Genomic DNA, 14,844 nt, shown 5'->3' on the forward strand with positions numbered 1-14,844 from the left:
TATATCTTACTTAAACTATAGTTCCTATAATATACTTTTATAAGAATATTAAAAGCTATAATTAAGTTATAAACTATATTTATAACTACTTTAATAAACTTAGAAAGGAAAAGGAACTATACTTTCTTATTATCCTTATTTAATATACCTATAGCTATTCTAAGGGTCCCTTTAATTATTAACTAAAATTACTCTACTTAAGAAAGAACTATTAGTAACTAGAAATAATTTCCCTTAATACTAATAGGAACCTAATTTTAAGATTAATATAAGTTCTATTAGAATATAGCTAAAATAACTAAGAAAATATACTAAATTATATATATAGTATACTTTCGAATAATATATATAAGATTTACTATATAGTATATTAATATAATATTAGATTACTAAAGGGAAATAATAATTATCTTTATCCTTACCCTAATCTTAGTTAAATATTTATATATATAATAGATATTAGGCCTACTAATAAAGAATAGGCTTTATAATAGTTTTCTAATATATTCCCTTTAAACTAATAATCTTTACTATTATACTAAGGATTTAATACTATTATATAGGTAAAATAATTAGAAAAAAAGGTTTAGAGATTATAAAAAAGTAGAAGAGAAAAGGTAGTAATTATACTATAATTATAATTATCTACTATAAATCTATTAAAGAAATATAATTATATCTTAAATAATAGCTATTATAAGTATATTTCTTTATATAAATATCTATAAAGAATATAGCTATAAAGGCTAGATTTATACTTCTTTAAATCCCTTACTACTAGAAATCCTATATAAAAAGCTATTCCTAGATATTCTCTATATTATAAAAAAATATTAATATATTATAGAATATAGTCTTTATAAAATATATATATTCTAGTAGAGAATTAATATAGGATTAGAAGTAAATTTTAGGAAATCTATATAATACCTCTCTATTAAAAAGATAATATATACCTATATATTATTAATCTTAAAGAAATATAATAATTATATAACTACCCTTTTAAAAGAAGTATAAAATATAGAGTATATACCTTATTAGTTACCTTCTCTTTAAATTATTATATACTACCTTATCTTCTTTAATATATCTATTACTTTACTTTCTTTATTATAGAAACTCCCTAATATCTCCTTAATTCTTTATCTTTTTATCCTTTAATATTTCTATTTATATATAGATAAGGATATCTATATAGGGAGGGGGAGATAATTATAATAGATAAAAGTCTATATAAGAGGGAAATATATATAAACCTATATAGGCTTAGGAAAGAATATCTATATTATTATATATCTATTTTAATATTAATCTATAAGGGGTTTATTATATAAATATAGGTAGATAGATTTCCTTATAGTTTAGGACCCCCCGGGGGCCCCTCTAAGACTAGTAAGAATTAGTCTTAGTATATTATCAATATATTATATTCCCTCTATAAAGCCCTTTATATCTTATCTGGTTGATAGGCTGTATATCTATATAATATATACCTTTATAAAATAGAAGTAGTATATATAATAATATATATTATAAATAAGGTTCTAATAAAGATTAAAAACTAATAGATTATATTATAGTTAGAACTTATAAAACTTACTATACCTAATAGGATTAAGTATTAAAAGATTAACCTATTAAACCTAAGGGTATATAGGTATTTAGTATACTTATAAATTATTAATTCTAAATATATTTAATCTAAAAAGATAGTACCTTATATAGAAATTAAATATCTAATAAGGTATATATTAAAGAACTTATATAGAATTTAGTTCCTATATAAAGGTAGTAAGAATAGAAGAGTTAATATTATAAGGAATACTATATTTAATAAATCTTAGTAATATAAATTATTAGAGAAACTAGAATTTAAAGATATAATTAATATAATAACTAATAATATAAAGGTAATATATTAGCCTATAGTATTAGTAATAAATTAAACTTAAGTTAAGCTAGAAAGTTAAATATAAATACTACAATTAGTTACTAGAATAGCTCTTTATAATAATACTAAATATATCTAATAAGGTATTAATTTATATAGGAATAATTAATAGATTAATAATAAGGATAATTATTAAAATAATTATAATAGTAATTAATAGAGAGATAATAGAGAGAGAGAGTTATAAGAAAAAGAAAATAGGAAATAGTAAATACTTATTACTATATAAAAGGGATTATCTAATTTACTACTAACCCTAATATTAAATAAACTAAAGGTTTAGGTAAAAGGTATATATTAGGATCTTTTCTAATAAATATCCCTTTACTAACTTTACTACCTTTATAAGCTTTATTACTAATTTTATTATTACTAAGATTAATTCTATTATTATTATTATTAGAAATATAGAGATAAGTAAGAAATACTATCTTAATAATATTAGATCTTATCTTAGTAATACTATTAATTAAATCTAGAAAGAAGGTATAAATAGGAAATAAAAATAATTATAACAATTCTTTTTAGAAAGTAAGCTTTAACTATAATATAAGCTTAAATAGACCCTAATATTATAAGAAGAGATATCTTTATTTTAATCCTTATTAAATTAGATTATAGGAAACTAAGATTAGATAGAATTAATCCTACTAATATTATTACTAAGATTAGATTTAGAAAGAAGAAAGAAGAGATAGATTATAAGATATATATAATACTAAAAGAAAAAGAGCTATCTAAATTAATTTATATATTTTTAACTAAGATAAATAAGAGATTTAAAAGAAAAGAAAGACCTTATAAAGATTAGCTTTCTTTATTACTATAAAATTAGGTAGAATTAAAAAACTATATTTATATAAAAGAATTTAAAGTAATAGTAGAATTTAAGATTAAAACCTTATAAAGAAAAGAAACCTTCTTTTAAGTCTTAATACTAAATATAAAAGGTATATAAATATTATCCCTAAAATAGGTTTTAATATCTAAATTTAATATAAATAGTATATTTAAAAAGTTTAAAGTATAAATCTATATATAAGGAGATCTTTAATAGATAATAATAAATAAGAAAAGAGCTATTATATTAATAGTTAAAACTATAAGAGCTATCTTTATATTTATAGTAGTATTTAATCTTAATATAAAATAATAAGATATAGTTAATATATTTTTAAACTTAATCCTATAAAGTAAGGTATATATATATTACTTATTAGGATTTAAAATTTTAAATAAATATTAAATACTATATAAAGTATTATATAATCTAAGAATAGTACTTAGACTATAGTAATAAGAAGTAATATATATCCTTATTAAATTAGGATTAATTCTAATATTAGAAGATCCCTATATTTTTATAATAATTAATATTATTATTTTCTTTATATTAATAATATTATTATTATTAATTACCTAAAGTATATTAATTAAATAATATATTTAGATTAATAGATAAAAAAATACTAGGAATTATATAAATTAGATATTAGTTAGTTTTTTAATATCTATATTTTATAAGATAGAGATTAAAAGAAGCTTTAATTATATTAAGATAATTATATTAAAAGTATAGTATTAAAATATAATCTAATTATTAGTTAAAAAGTTAATTCTTTAATAAATATTAAACTATTAAAACTATTTAATAGAATTACTATATTAAGCTAAATCTATAGATATTAGACTAAAGTTAGATTTATATAATATATAACTACTATCTTAAGATTAAATATTAGAAAAGTAATTAGAAAAGTAGCTAAATTCTTACTAAACCTTAGTTCTAAATATATTAATACTATTAACTATATTATTTAATACCTATATTAGACTAGGTTTTAGGCTATTAAATATAGGATTAAAAGAAATAACTTAATAAATAAAATATTAATAATATAATTAGTAGTTAAATTAATAGTTTTTACTAATAATATATTATTTAATAATAATAAAGACTAAAAAAATTTAGAAGGATATATTTATAAACTTTATAGTAATCTAATTAATTAGAAATTATTTAAATAGAAGATAGTTATTACTTTAATTACTAAAGCTAAGCTTCTAGTATTTACTAAAGCTAAAAAAATAGTCTAATAATAGTACTAAATCCTTTATATACTTAGATTTAAATCTTTATATATACTCTTAATTATATATAATAACTAATAGATTATTAATCTATTAATAAAGGAAGAAATATTAATATATATAAAGCTTTATTATATAGATATTAATAGATATTAGTTAAAATAAGAAGTTAATATTAGATAAGTTAATATAGATTAGATTCTAACTAATAGAAATACCTACTAATAGTCTAATAAAAGCTTTACCCTATTAGAAATAAGAATAGTTTAGGGAATTACTTAGAATATCTAAGATTAATTATTTAATTAATTATAAAAGTAGATATTAAAGAGAATTTTATTAATTAAAATAGCTCTTAAAGTTCTAAATTATAATCGCTTTAAAAGCTAGGGAGTATATTAGAATCTAGGATAAATACTATTATTTTTTATCCCTAATATAGTTAGGTTATATAACTAATTAGGCTGGTTTTTCTATAGAAAAATAAACTTAGAAGGTTTTTCTACCTAAAAAACTAGTCCTATAGTTTTTTACCTAAAAAATATCCTTTTATTTTATTTATTTATTTAATTACTAAGTTATCTATTAGATTATTATATTTTCTAGACTATTATTATTTTTAGAGAGTTAGAGAATTAATTAAGATTTTTCTGCTATATATACATTTGCCTTACCACTGTTTTTCTATTATAATATACTGTCTTAGTAGATATTTTAAGGATTATTTATAAGATATAGGTAGAAGTCCTAGAAGTCTTACTAAGTAGTAGGCTCTTTAAATATCTTTATATAAGACTACTAATTGTTATTCCTCTAGTTATCTAGTTATTTAACTATAGCCTCTACCTTATATAGGCTAAAGTTATACTATTACTAGTACTTATTAAAGTATAACTAAAGTTAGTTAATAAAGGTATAGTATTCCTAGGTTATATTTCTATAGAATAGTTTAATATTCGTAGGCTCTCTTAATATATAAATATAGTATTTTTTAATAACCTATAGTATAATATAGTCGTTTATACTTATTAGAGTAGGAGGCTTTATTTACTCTAGGATTTCTAATTCTATAAGGAGGTTTTAGTATTCCTCTCTTACCTTAGCTTCTTTAATATATTTCCTTAGTTAATTAAGGGTTAATAAGGAGGGGTTTATAAGGTACTATACTAGTATTAGGTCTAGTAGTATAGTAGTTTCCTATATTAATTCTAAGGTAACTATAGGAGGATTATTTATAGTAGAAGAAAGGGTTCGATTAGTTAAAGCCTATTTATTAGGCTATAGTATTATAGGGAGTCCCTATAACTATATATTATAAAGGTTTAATATAATATAAACTAGTATAAATAAGGGGTAGTCTCTATTAGGTAATCTAAGTATTTAAGAGCTATTAGAACTATAAGACCCCTAGGTATAGAATACCTAAGGGAATACTATATATAATAGAGGATTAGGAAATAGAGATAGTAGTATATATAGTATAGTATATTAGAAACTAATAGCTAATTCTCCTAAGAAGTAGTATATAAGGATAATATATAGGTAGTAGGTTATATAATAAGAAGGGGGCTATATAGGTAGTATATATGGCTCCTGCCTAGTCTATAGTTCCCTATATACCCTGATAGGTGTAATACCTTAGGTATCAGCCTTCTTAGTACTAGGGTCCTGATATTCTTCCTATAAGCTTTATTTCCTTTCCTTAAGCTTTTAGATAATAGTAAACGGCTTAGTTAGCTTGAATTCTAATCTAGCTTCGTCCCTTTACAGGTATAGGATATTAATAAAGTAGGTAATAAAGACTAAAATTATTATTGAGTGATTATTAAGTAGGATGTATTAATAACTATATATATTGTATATTAGGCACTTGGCACAATTATAGAATAAAAATAACCAATCATGTGACATATATACGAGGTTATTATTTAATTGCTTCACTTCGTTCTGCAATGAAGGCGGTGCTGAAAATTCAGGCAGGGTGAAGAAGGTATTGAATTGAACAAAATAAAAAAGGATGAGCGACGCAGGGATCGAACCTGCAATTTTTTGAGATGTCGAACTTTTTGAATCAAGTTCAGCCGAAATCAAACGCCTTACCATTAGGCCAGCCGCCCACTTCATACTAATTACATTAGTTGGTATGCCTATGTCCATTTAATTAAGAAACAGCGATAGAGAGAGGAAGAAGAGAAGTGGGAGCAGCCTGGTTATAGCTGACCACTCTATAAACTTTGCACATCAGACCTTTCGCTAAGCTAACAAAAAATCTATTCACAAAGAAAAGAACCAAAAAAAGAAAGAGCCAGATAGCAAGCATGAAGCAAGCAAGAAAGCAAGCAATGTAAATGTGGTCAACGATCTATATATAGAGTCATATGATAAATAATAATGTAAATTGTGATATGGCCCCCGCGAAAAATTCATCTAATCCCCAGATGATGCAGAAAGAAAGACTGGTAGTGGTCGTTGTAGCTGGCATTCGCGTCCGAAGAAGTTGACGTTTCGAATGTAGAACAAGATTGTATTTTGGTGTCCTTGCACCCGCCGCCTCAAAGATGTAAAAAATGCTGAGTGTATTTCATATTCGGTTCCATAGCTCAGTTGGTTAGAGCGCTGTGCTAATAACGCAGATGTCGAGGGTTCGACCCCCTCTGGGACCATATTTTTGTGGGTATAATCCATGTATGATATAGTAGTTATACAAAACCATACTTTTTTTAGGCTTTATTATGTATCTACATTACATGTGACTTAGCAACTATAGAATATTTTAAAACTACGAACTATCAACTTTATTAAAGATATATGCAGGTATCTATAAAGGGTTCAGAGGTTTAAGCATAATGCAAAAAAATTTCTAGAGACATGCCTTAACTATTAAGGTAGGCCAAAAATGGTCCCAGAGGGGGTCGAACCCTCGACATCTGCGTTATTAGCACAGCGCTCTAACCAACTGAGCTATGGAACCACTTGATGGCTCTAACTCTGTATCTATGCAATTATCAAAGTAGAATAGTAGGGTACGGATAAATTTTTGGTCCCTCGTCATCAGCATGGCACTCTAACCAATTGAGTTATGGAGCCTAGTATATACGCAGCTTCCATATTTTTGATATCTTCCAGAAGCCACCTGAGCAGGAAGCCTTGGCCACTAAGATAAACCAAACACATCCACAGTCATCTATGTGACCTGCGGAAGTTTTGGCGCTACCTCAAGACACCAACGATACGCAACCGATCTCTCTCTCTCTCTCTCTCTCTCAGATGTATCCCCTATACTCGCTATAATGAGAAGAAGGGCTGGCAATTCTCTATCTGCGAAGGTAAGTTTCATAGCTTTTGAACGCACTAACGCCTGTCTATCCAGAAACCCCGTCAATCGTAAAGTGAGTACAACTTATCCAACCTTTAATAACTATGATTCCGTGTTTGTACCGAGGCGATGCTTAAGCATATCAAATAGGGCAAGGCAGCTTGTGACTCAGTCAGAGCCCAGGTTAGAATGTCAACAGCTATTCTCGTGAAGCAGCTGAGCTCCTTGGTCTTGGGTCTGGATTTATCTAAGGTGCAGAAGTGCCTTGGTGCCTGGCATATGGCTTTCATCCCACGGCACAGTATTATATTTTCAAACCGTGTATCCTGGAGTACTAGTGCGGACTGAACAGTATAGAGTCCGGGGAGTTTGCTCTCGGCCTGACTAGCTCAGCACCTATTTCATACTTTATTCCATCTTCATTCGAGACTTCGCAACCATAGATAAGTGCATCGGGTACTCATGTATCTACAGAGTCCAAATCTGAGGGTGAGAGGTTTCATATATGACCAGGTACCCGAGGGATACATGTACCAGAACCAATTTAAACCAGTCTCTATCATGACCGAAGACACTCAATGAAACCAATTGAGTTTACAATAACTAGACTACTTCTTATCGCTTTGTGTCAAAAACATCTTACGCAAAAGGATTATCAGTGTCGCTATCCTCACTCTTCATCGTCATTTTTATCGTAATTATCATTCTCGGTATTATGAACAGCCTCGGAGTCAGCTTCAAACCGTATTTTATCATTTTCAATTTCCAACGGGAATGCGTCCAACTCTGGGGTCTCAGAAGCTTTCTCTTCGTCTTGATCAATTCTATCCGTAATATGCTACGCTTTTGACCATTTCCAGGCTATCTAATCCTGATTGTATAAGCGAGGCCTGAAGACACTATCTATATTCACTGCACGCGGGCATCGTATGTACCGAGAGCATCGCAGTCTTCCAACTTGACGGCGACTGTGGAGCGCTCTTCTCGTCCTTTGAAGGAATAGTAGCCATCCATTGAATAAAAGGGAGACTTTCTTTTTATGGTAGGAATAATAAGATCCTAGTCCAAAGGGTAAAATAAGTATAATTGTTAAAAGGAGCGTTATACTCCAAGATCTAGTTATCCTACTAGGCCTTGTATTATCACGGTACGTGGCTACTGGCTACTAATATAATATAGGAAGCAAAGAAATACACGGAAGTGGGCCTTTTCTGGTTGCTATAACATGTATAGACTTTTGAGACTTTTACTTATTCCAATTGTATACTCGTGACTATACTTTAGAATCCTTCCTTCATTTATCTGGTTATATATAGTACTTTAACTGCGGAATTTCAGCTAAGATCGTGAAAAGATTAGAGATCGGCATATGGCAGCCGAAGATGTTATAAATTGATGAATATACAGGACGTTGCTAACCTGATCCAAGGCTCCAGTAGGATCAATTGATATAAGAATGGGCAGGGATTAGCAGGAAGTATTTCATGGATTTTGTGCCAGCTGGGATAGGTAGACCTTAGTATTCTCGTATACCAGGAAGGTCACCCACGTGCTGGGAAGTACCCGGAACAGATTTGGACCAAGACCTTTATAAAAGCCTGCGATCCCTTCTTGGGCCCATATCTGGGAAATGACATCAATCGCCCCACGGTAAATCAGATGGGCCTCGTAAGTTTGCAACCGGGACCTAATTACTTGGTAAGGATATGTCACACTGCCAGCGAAGACTTTTGATAGACCGGAGATGGCAAAAAAATCAACATTACCCAGCACCCGTTCGGCGCCCAAGCGACTGCTCTCAATTGAGCCCATGTTATTCATCGACCGCAACCTGAAAAGTTTCAACTGCTCGTATGCCATAAACTGAAGGGCACCATGGCTGACGCCAAAGAGGGCTGGTACGAGACCTCGGTAGAAGCCGGGTATTCCTTCCAATTGGTATATTTGTTTTGCTCCAGATGCAAACGAAGAATATGCCCCTGGAGCATGGGAACCCGTTGACAACATGCGAGTTTTGATCACCCAGATTGGATTGGTGAGGACCGACGTAATAACGCCTATGGAAATCCAAAGATTAATTGGGGAACGGAGGAACGATGCTGAATTAGATATGACATGTGCATACCTGCACTTCCAGACGCGAGAAGATAATCAGACGACGTGAGAATCTGCTCGCTCTCCTTGCGATATATTCGAATAGTATCCTTCAAGCTGCTGTAGCATAAGAAGTACAAACCCCAGCTTGTGGAATTTCCGATAAGATTGGGGGTAAGTCCTCGGTAGAAAGCGGCACAGCCACCCTCATGATAGAATATCTTGCGAATGACCTGCAGTGAAGTCCCAAACCCGGAAGATGATCGATCGACTATATATACCAAGACGGAGTTAGTTATTCTATACCCCAAGCAGCGCCAAGATAATATCGATGCTTGCCTTGTAGCCTTGTTTTGACCATGTCAAGAGGATGTAGCGATAGAGTTGACACGATTCCCGCTGTGAATCCTGCTACGGGCTCCACAAAGGATGACGAGAGGCCATCTTGACTAGTCATGAACCTGCCTTAGAGACGAAGCTAGGAAAATCGAACACACAGAGACAGAGACAGAGACGAGAGGAAGAGAGTGTGTGGAGAACAATGTTAGAGGAGGGAGAAGATAGATGGAGAAGACGAGATGGAGAATATTCTAAGAATAATAATGTCAGAACATGTGACTGCCGAGTAACTCCGTAGATCTTAGCCCTGGAGCGTATAGTAACATATGCCACACATTAATCTCCAGACCTCCAGATTTTCTTCTTTTTTATACAAAGCTCAGTTGTTTACTCCGGAATTATCGCAGATCACACAGCATTTCTGTACCAAAATGGACAATATTCGGCCAGAGACTTAAAATTACAAAAATCATATAGCTTTCACAAGCTGCAAACAGTGATTATCCAGATATTCGAACCTACCATCCCTCCCGGAGGGAATAGTTGAAAGGTCATCCAACAATATACTGCGCCATATCCATCCGATCCGCGTATCCTCAACGTGCAGTTTACGCAAGAGGCGAGAACAATCTAGGTATCAAGTTAGTCATGACAGCTGGAATTCAAGGAGTTGAAGCGTACCTGAACAATGTCGGCTTGGGCTCGCTATAGGTGTAGCCTGTTTTTGTTGTTTTGTTAACTTATGGTGTTGAGAATACCAAAGGCATATATATATACATACCCAGATAGACAATCAGAGGCAAGTATCCGCTAGATGGTTATCGCCGGTCAGCTCGGAGGATGGCGTGGAGGTGTGCTATAAGGCTCACTAGTGAATTGCGACCCGAGAAATATCAATGACCTTCGAGATGCGCTCCTAAATAGATCAAAAAGCGAGAGTTAGAAACCCGGTCTCAAGGAGGATCGGGGTTGTAACTAACCTTGGTCTCCTCGGAGAATTGAACCATTGTGAATTTATGAAAGTAGATTTTGGAAAGGTTTCAAGGAGATCAACACGAATAAATTGAAATTGGTTCACGGTCGATTCAAGTGAACAAGTAGGAAATGTGGTTGATGGATGAAGTGGAAAACAGGGAGGATTTGCGGAATCAAAAAGTTTCGGAAAGGTCACTGATCATCCCTCAACTCCGGGTTTCCTTCACTTCAACACTTTCTTTCACACCTCATTACCTCTCTACTACCACTCAAATTAGTCTACTTTGTTGGTCCAGGTTTCGCTAGAGTTTCACAACCTATTACTTTTTCTCGGATCTTTGAGTCCTTTTCCGCTAGGGGGAGCTTTTTTCTCCCCTCTCCCTCCAACTAATACACCGGCGCCATGTCTAACGCAAGACATTGGTAAGACCTTCTTTCCTCCCCACAGGGACCTGATGCTAACTTACCCCAGGGAACAAGATAAAGAGGCAACCGTGTACATCGGAAACCTTGATGAACGGGTTTCGGACAGCCTTGTATGGGAGCTGATGCTACAGGTTGGGCGCATCGTCAACGTCCACCTGCCCAAAGACCGGGTCACGCAGCTACACCAGGGGTATGGATTTGTTGAGTTCATCAGCGAGGAAGATGCCGAATATGCATCGAAGATCATGAATGGAATCCGTCTCCATAGCAAGCCTATTCGCGTTAACAAAGCGTCAGCCGATAAACAAAAGACCGTGGAAATCGGCGCAGAGCTGTTTGTGGGTAACCTGGATCCTATGGTTGCCGAGCAGGTTCTGTTTGATACGTTCAGCCGGTTTGGCAATCTTGTCAATCCGCCCAAAGTGAGATCTCCCCCAATACGAACAAGATGGAAATTTTTAACAGTCTCTTTTTCATATTACTTTACAGATTGCTCGTGATGACAACAATCTCTCTAAGGGATACGGATTTGTTTCTTTTGCCGATTTCGAATCCTCGGACGCGGCCATCTCCAACATGAATGGCCAGTACCTGATGAACAAACAGGTTTCGGTACAGTATGCGTACAAGAAAGATGGGAAAGGCGAGAGACATGGGGATGAAGCGGAGCGAATGCTCGCAGCCCAGGCTCGCAAACACAACGTACAGCCACCGACTCAACAACCTCAGCAACCTTCGCAGTTCCCTGGCGCTGCGCCGGGCGTATCAGCAACACCTGCCATGTCGAACGGCGATAGCTCTCGCCCATTGATTACGGCTCAGTCACAAACACCCGATCTAGGAATGAACCGGGGTATCCCGCCAGCTATGCCCTACCAGAGTGCACCCCCTCCAATGCCCTATCAGACCGTTCCCCCTCCAAACCGACATGTTCCACCTCCCGTCCCTTCAATCAATACCCCACCTCCCGGGCTCCCAGCTCGACCTCCGCCTTCCCAAGCTGGCTACGGTGGTCCACAGACGTTTCTACCACCTGGATTCAATGGTGCAGGTCAACCGCCCTTCGTCCCACAAGCTGCAGCTCCCCCTGGGTTTGGACCACCTGGGTTTGGACCTCCAGCGGGAGCCCCTTCATTGCCACCGGGCTTCCAACAGCCCGGATATGCAGGCAGTCGATGATTCCTAGTGGTTTTCAGTCTTGAGAGCGCCTCTCCTCCCCAAAGCTATTCCCGACCTAGGACCAAAGCGTGGTCCATGCGTTAGATGTTCTTCTCCTGCTTGACTACCTTGAACATGTTTATGGGGGTGCGAGGAGGTGGATCGAAATGTGCCTTGGCGCTGGCTGGCTATTGGCAGTGCTGAATGGCCATATGTAATATTAAGTGACTTAGACACGGACGAGACAGACAGACGTGTTGTATTTGATTTTGATAATTTGATAATACGTCAACTCCATAGGTTTAAGTTGCCAAGGATCATTTCAGACACAAGATATCCGCCCGCTCAAGTGATAAAATAATTACCCCTAGCGCTCTGACAGCACAGATGAGATATTACCGGTCAAAAGCTGGGACCTCTATTTGTACGGATTCTGCTAGCGAGAGATCCGCTCTGACAATGGCCACAAAACACGCTAGGACTGGTGATATGGTTGAAGGCAAATCACGAAAATGAGACGAATTTAGGGTCCCTTGGCCGGCCGTCCGGTCCGATGTTATTCTTTGCAAATCGTTGCTCTGTGTAGATGCGCCGTGCTTCATCAAAATCGACCTTCTGACTCTTCATAATCTTGATCACTTCTTTCTTTGCTCGTTGATCCAAGCCAGCCCTCGAATCCCCGTCTGCAAGATTGGCAGTAATGTCGAATTGCGACGAGCTCAGACCGGCCTCGAGATCGGCGGTAAAACTTGAAGGAAGGCGGTGATAGAGATAATCAGGCACTTGGATTAACGGCATCCATCGTGACCGAGTGAGGTATAAGGCTACAGTGTAATTAGAACCACATCCGTTGAGAATGATTGCTTTGTTTCCTCCCGGGTTGGAAAGACACTTGACCTACCTGTCCCGCTGATGATAACCGAAAAGAGTAGGAAATAAAAGAGAATGTAGGTCATGATGATGAGTGATACCGGTGAAGATTCGGGCGTGTACGGAGTAGTAGTATATTGCGGTGTAAGGAGAAGTTGGCGCCTCTCGAGAGTTCTTTGCCAAAGAAGGACTAAAAGATGATGTGTTCCATCAGGCAATAAGCCGTCGATGAAGAAGGCATAGGAGATCACTAGAAAGTAGAGTTTGGAGGGGGCAACGTCAGCATCGCGTTCATATTATTGGCAGCCTGGAGGTCGCCGGAAGTTGTTAGTTCTGCCTTGTTTGACAGGCAGCAGTATTCAGGTATCAAGGCATCAGGCACCAAGGCACTCAGCCTATTCCTAAAGTAGCCGCCTTAGCGAGACTTCGTCCAATCCGAGGTCTTGGCATTCAAGACACACAATTGGATCGACGTGAAGACGGTTTTGATAGCGATTTCGATCTTTCAATTCTCCAACTCAACATCCCCTCTCATCACAATGTCCTCAAACATCTCCAACGACCTGGTCTGGGAGATCACCCGTATGTCCAACCCTCCGCAACTTTTCATTTCGAATTTTTGTCAAAGCTTTTGGAAACCGAACTCCAGCTCATCAATCTTTGGAATAGGCAACCAGAACTCCTTCCTGGTTAACCGCAACTCCGGCGGTGGCTCCCAGTTCTCCCGGGACCCCCTGAACCTGCTGAACAAGCACTCCTACAAGGTACGGGCCTCGGGGATTAGACGGAATGGATGTTTCTTTCCGGGAATGCATGGCTAACAACGGTCTCTTTTGGCGCTCTATAGTATGCCGGTTATTCCAACACCAAGGTAATTAAGTTCTATACTGCTGATGTTGCCCCTGTTATATATATAAGATAGATTTGTGGCGCTAATTATATTACCTTCAGGCCGTCGGTGTCCAGCCCACTGAGAACGGTGTCGCCGTGATCACCAAGAAGCCCAGCAACCCCCAGCAGCCCGCTCAGAACTTGGTCACTGTCACCTACGGTCCCAGCACCGCCAACCGCAAGTAAGCGGCTCCTATTTTTCATTCCTTTGTTTTTCAAGACATGGATGGTGTGTGTTGTTCTTCACGATCCAGTGCTGATCATTATCTGCTTTACAGGATCTACAAGGGTGTTGCCGACAGAACCGCTAAGAACAACTACCGTGCCGATCTTCGCGAGGAGGCCGTCGCCCGTGTGAGCGCCGTCCGCCGCTCGCAGCTCCCCAAGAAGGATGCTCCTGCCCAGAAGCCCCGTGGCTCCAAGGCCCGCAAGGCCGAGGAGTCCGAGTAAGGTTTTCTCGAGATAAGGCTGAATTGTGGACTATGAAGGATCTGAGATCTGGGAAGGAGACTTGACAGGCGTATGTAAAACGCCATGCTGAACTTGGAAACCATGTAATCTAGCAATCTTGCTCCGAGGGCAGCAAAAAAAAAATCTGTGTCCTGTCTGAGACCTTCTAAAGCGAGAGAAATCATCTCCCCCCACCCCTCCCCGGAAAGAACGATTCCTACTGCTAATCGGAACGGAAGAGAAACTAGCCAAGGGAAGAAGTAAAATTGATTCACAACCG

At 35.4% G+C, this 14,844-nt stretch overlaps 4 protein-coding genes across 4 annotated transcripts; 2 read left to right on the forward strand and 2 right to left on the reverse strand.

Annotated features, from left to right (window-relative positions):
- Positions 1-8,843: 8,843 nt before the first annotated feature.
- LCP9604111_8990 (putative mitochondrial folate carrier protein Flx1) lies at positions 8,844-9,816 on the reverse strand (the record flags this gene model as incomplete). Its single annotated transcript, XM_039077194.1, has 3 exons — positions 8,844-9,418; positions 9,487-9,726; positions 9,795-9,816. 3 exons carry the CDS (start codon positions 9,814-9,816, stop codon positions 8,844-8,846), a joined length of 837 nt encoding a protein of 278 aa, XP_038924957.1.
- Positions 9,817-11,172: 1,356 nt separating this feature from the next.
- LCP9604111_8991 (U2 snRNP complex subunit HSH49) lies at positions 11,173-12,374 on the forward strand (the record flags this gene model as incomplete). Its single annotated transcript, XM_039077195.1, has 3 exons — positions 11,173-11,192; positions 11,242-11,617; positions 11,685-12,374. The coding sequence occupies 3 exons, from the start codon at positions 11,173-11,175 to the stop codon at positions 12,372-12,374; spliced, it is 1,086 nt and encodes a 361-aa protein (XP_038924958.1).
- Positions 12,375-12,857: 483 nt separating this feature from the next.
- LCP9604111_8992 (DUF2015 domain-containing protein) lies at positions 12,858-13,309 on the reverse strand (the record flags this gene model as incomplete). The annotated part of the gene is made up of 2 exons (XM_039077196.1): positions 12,858-13,177; positions 13,255-13,309. The coding sequence occupies 2 exons, from the start codon at positions 13,307-13,309 to the stop codon at positions 12,858-12,860; spliced, it is 375 nt and encodes a 124-aa protein (XP_038924959.1).
- Positions 13,310-13,762: 453 nt separating this feature from the next.
- LCP9604111_8993 (uncharacterized protein) lies at positions 13,763-14,564 on the forward strand (the record flags this gene model as incomplete). Its single annotated transcript, XM_039077197.1, has 5 exons — positions 13,763-13,805; positions 13,893-13,987; positions 14,071-14,094; positions 14,175-14,296; positions 14,393-14,564. The coding sequence occupies 5 exons, from the start codon at positions 13,763-13,765 to the stop codon at positions 14,562-14,564; spliced, it is 456 nt and encodes a 151-aa protein (XP_038924960.1).
- Positions 14,565-14,844: the final 280 nt, after the last annotated feature.

Source organism: Penicillium roqueforti (genome assembly GCF_015533775.1).
Source record: "Penicillium roqueforti strain LCP96 04111 chromosome Unknown scaffold_40, whole genome shotgun sequence".
NCBI classification, from domain to species: domain Eukaryota; kingdom Fungi; phylum Ascomycota; class Eurotiomycetes; order Eurotiales; family Aspergillaceae; genus Penicillium; species Penicillium roqueforti.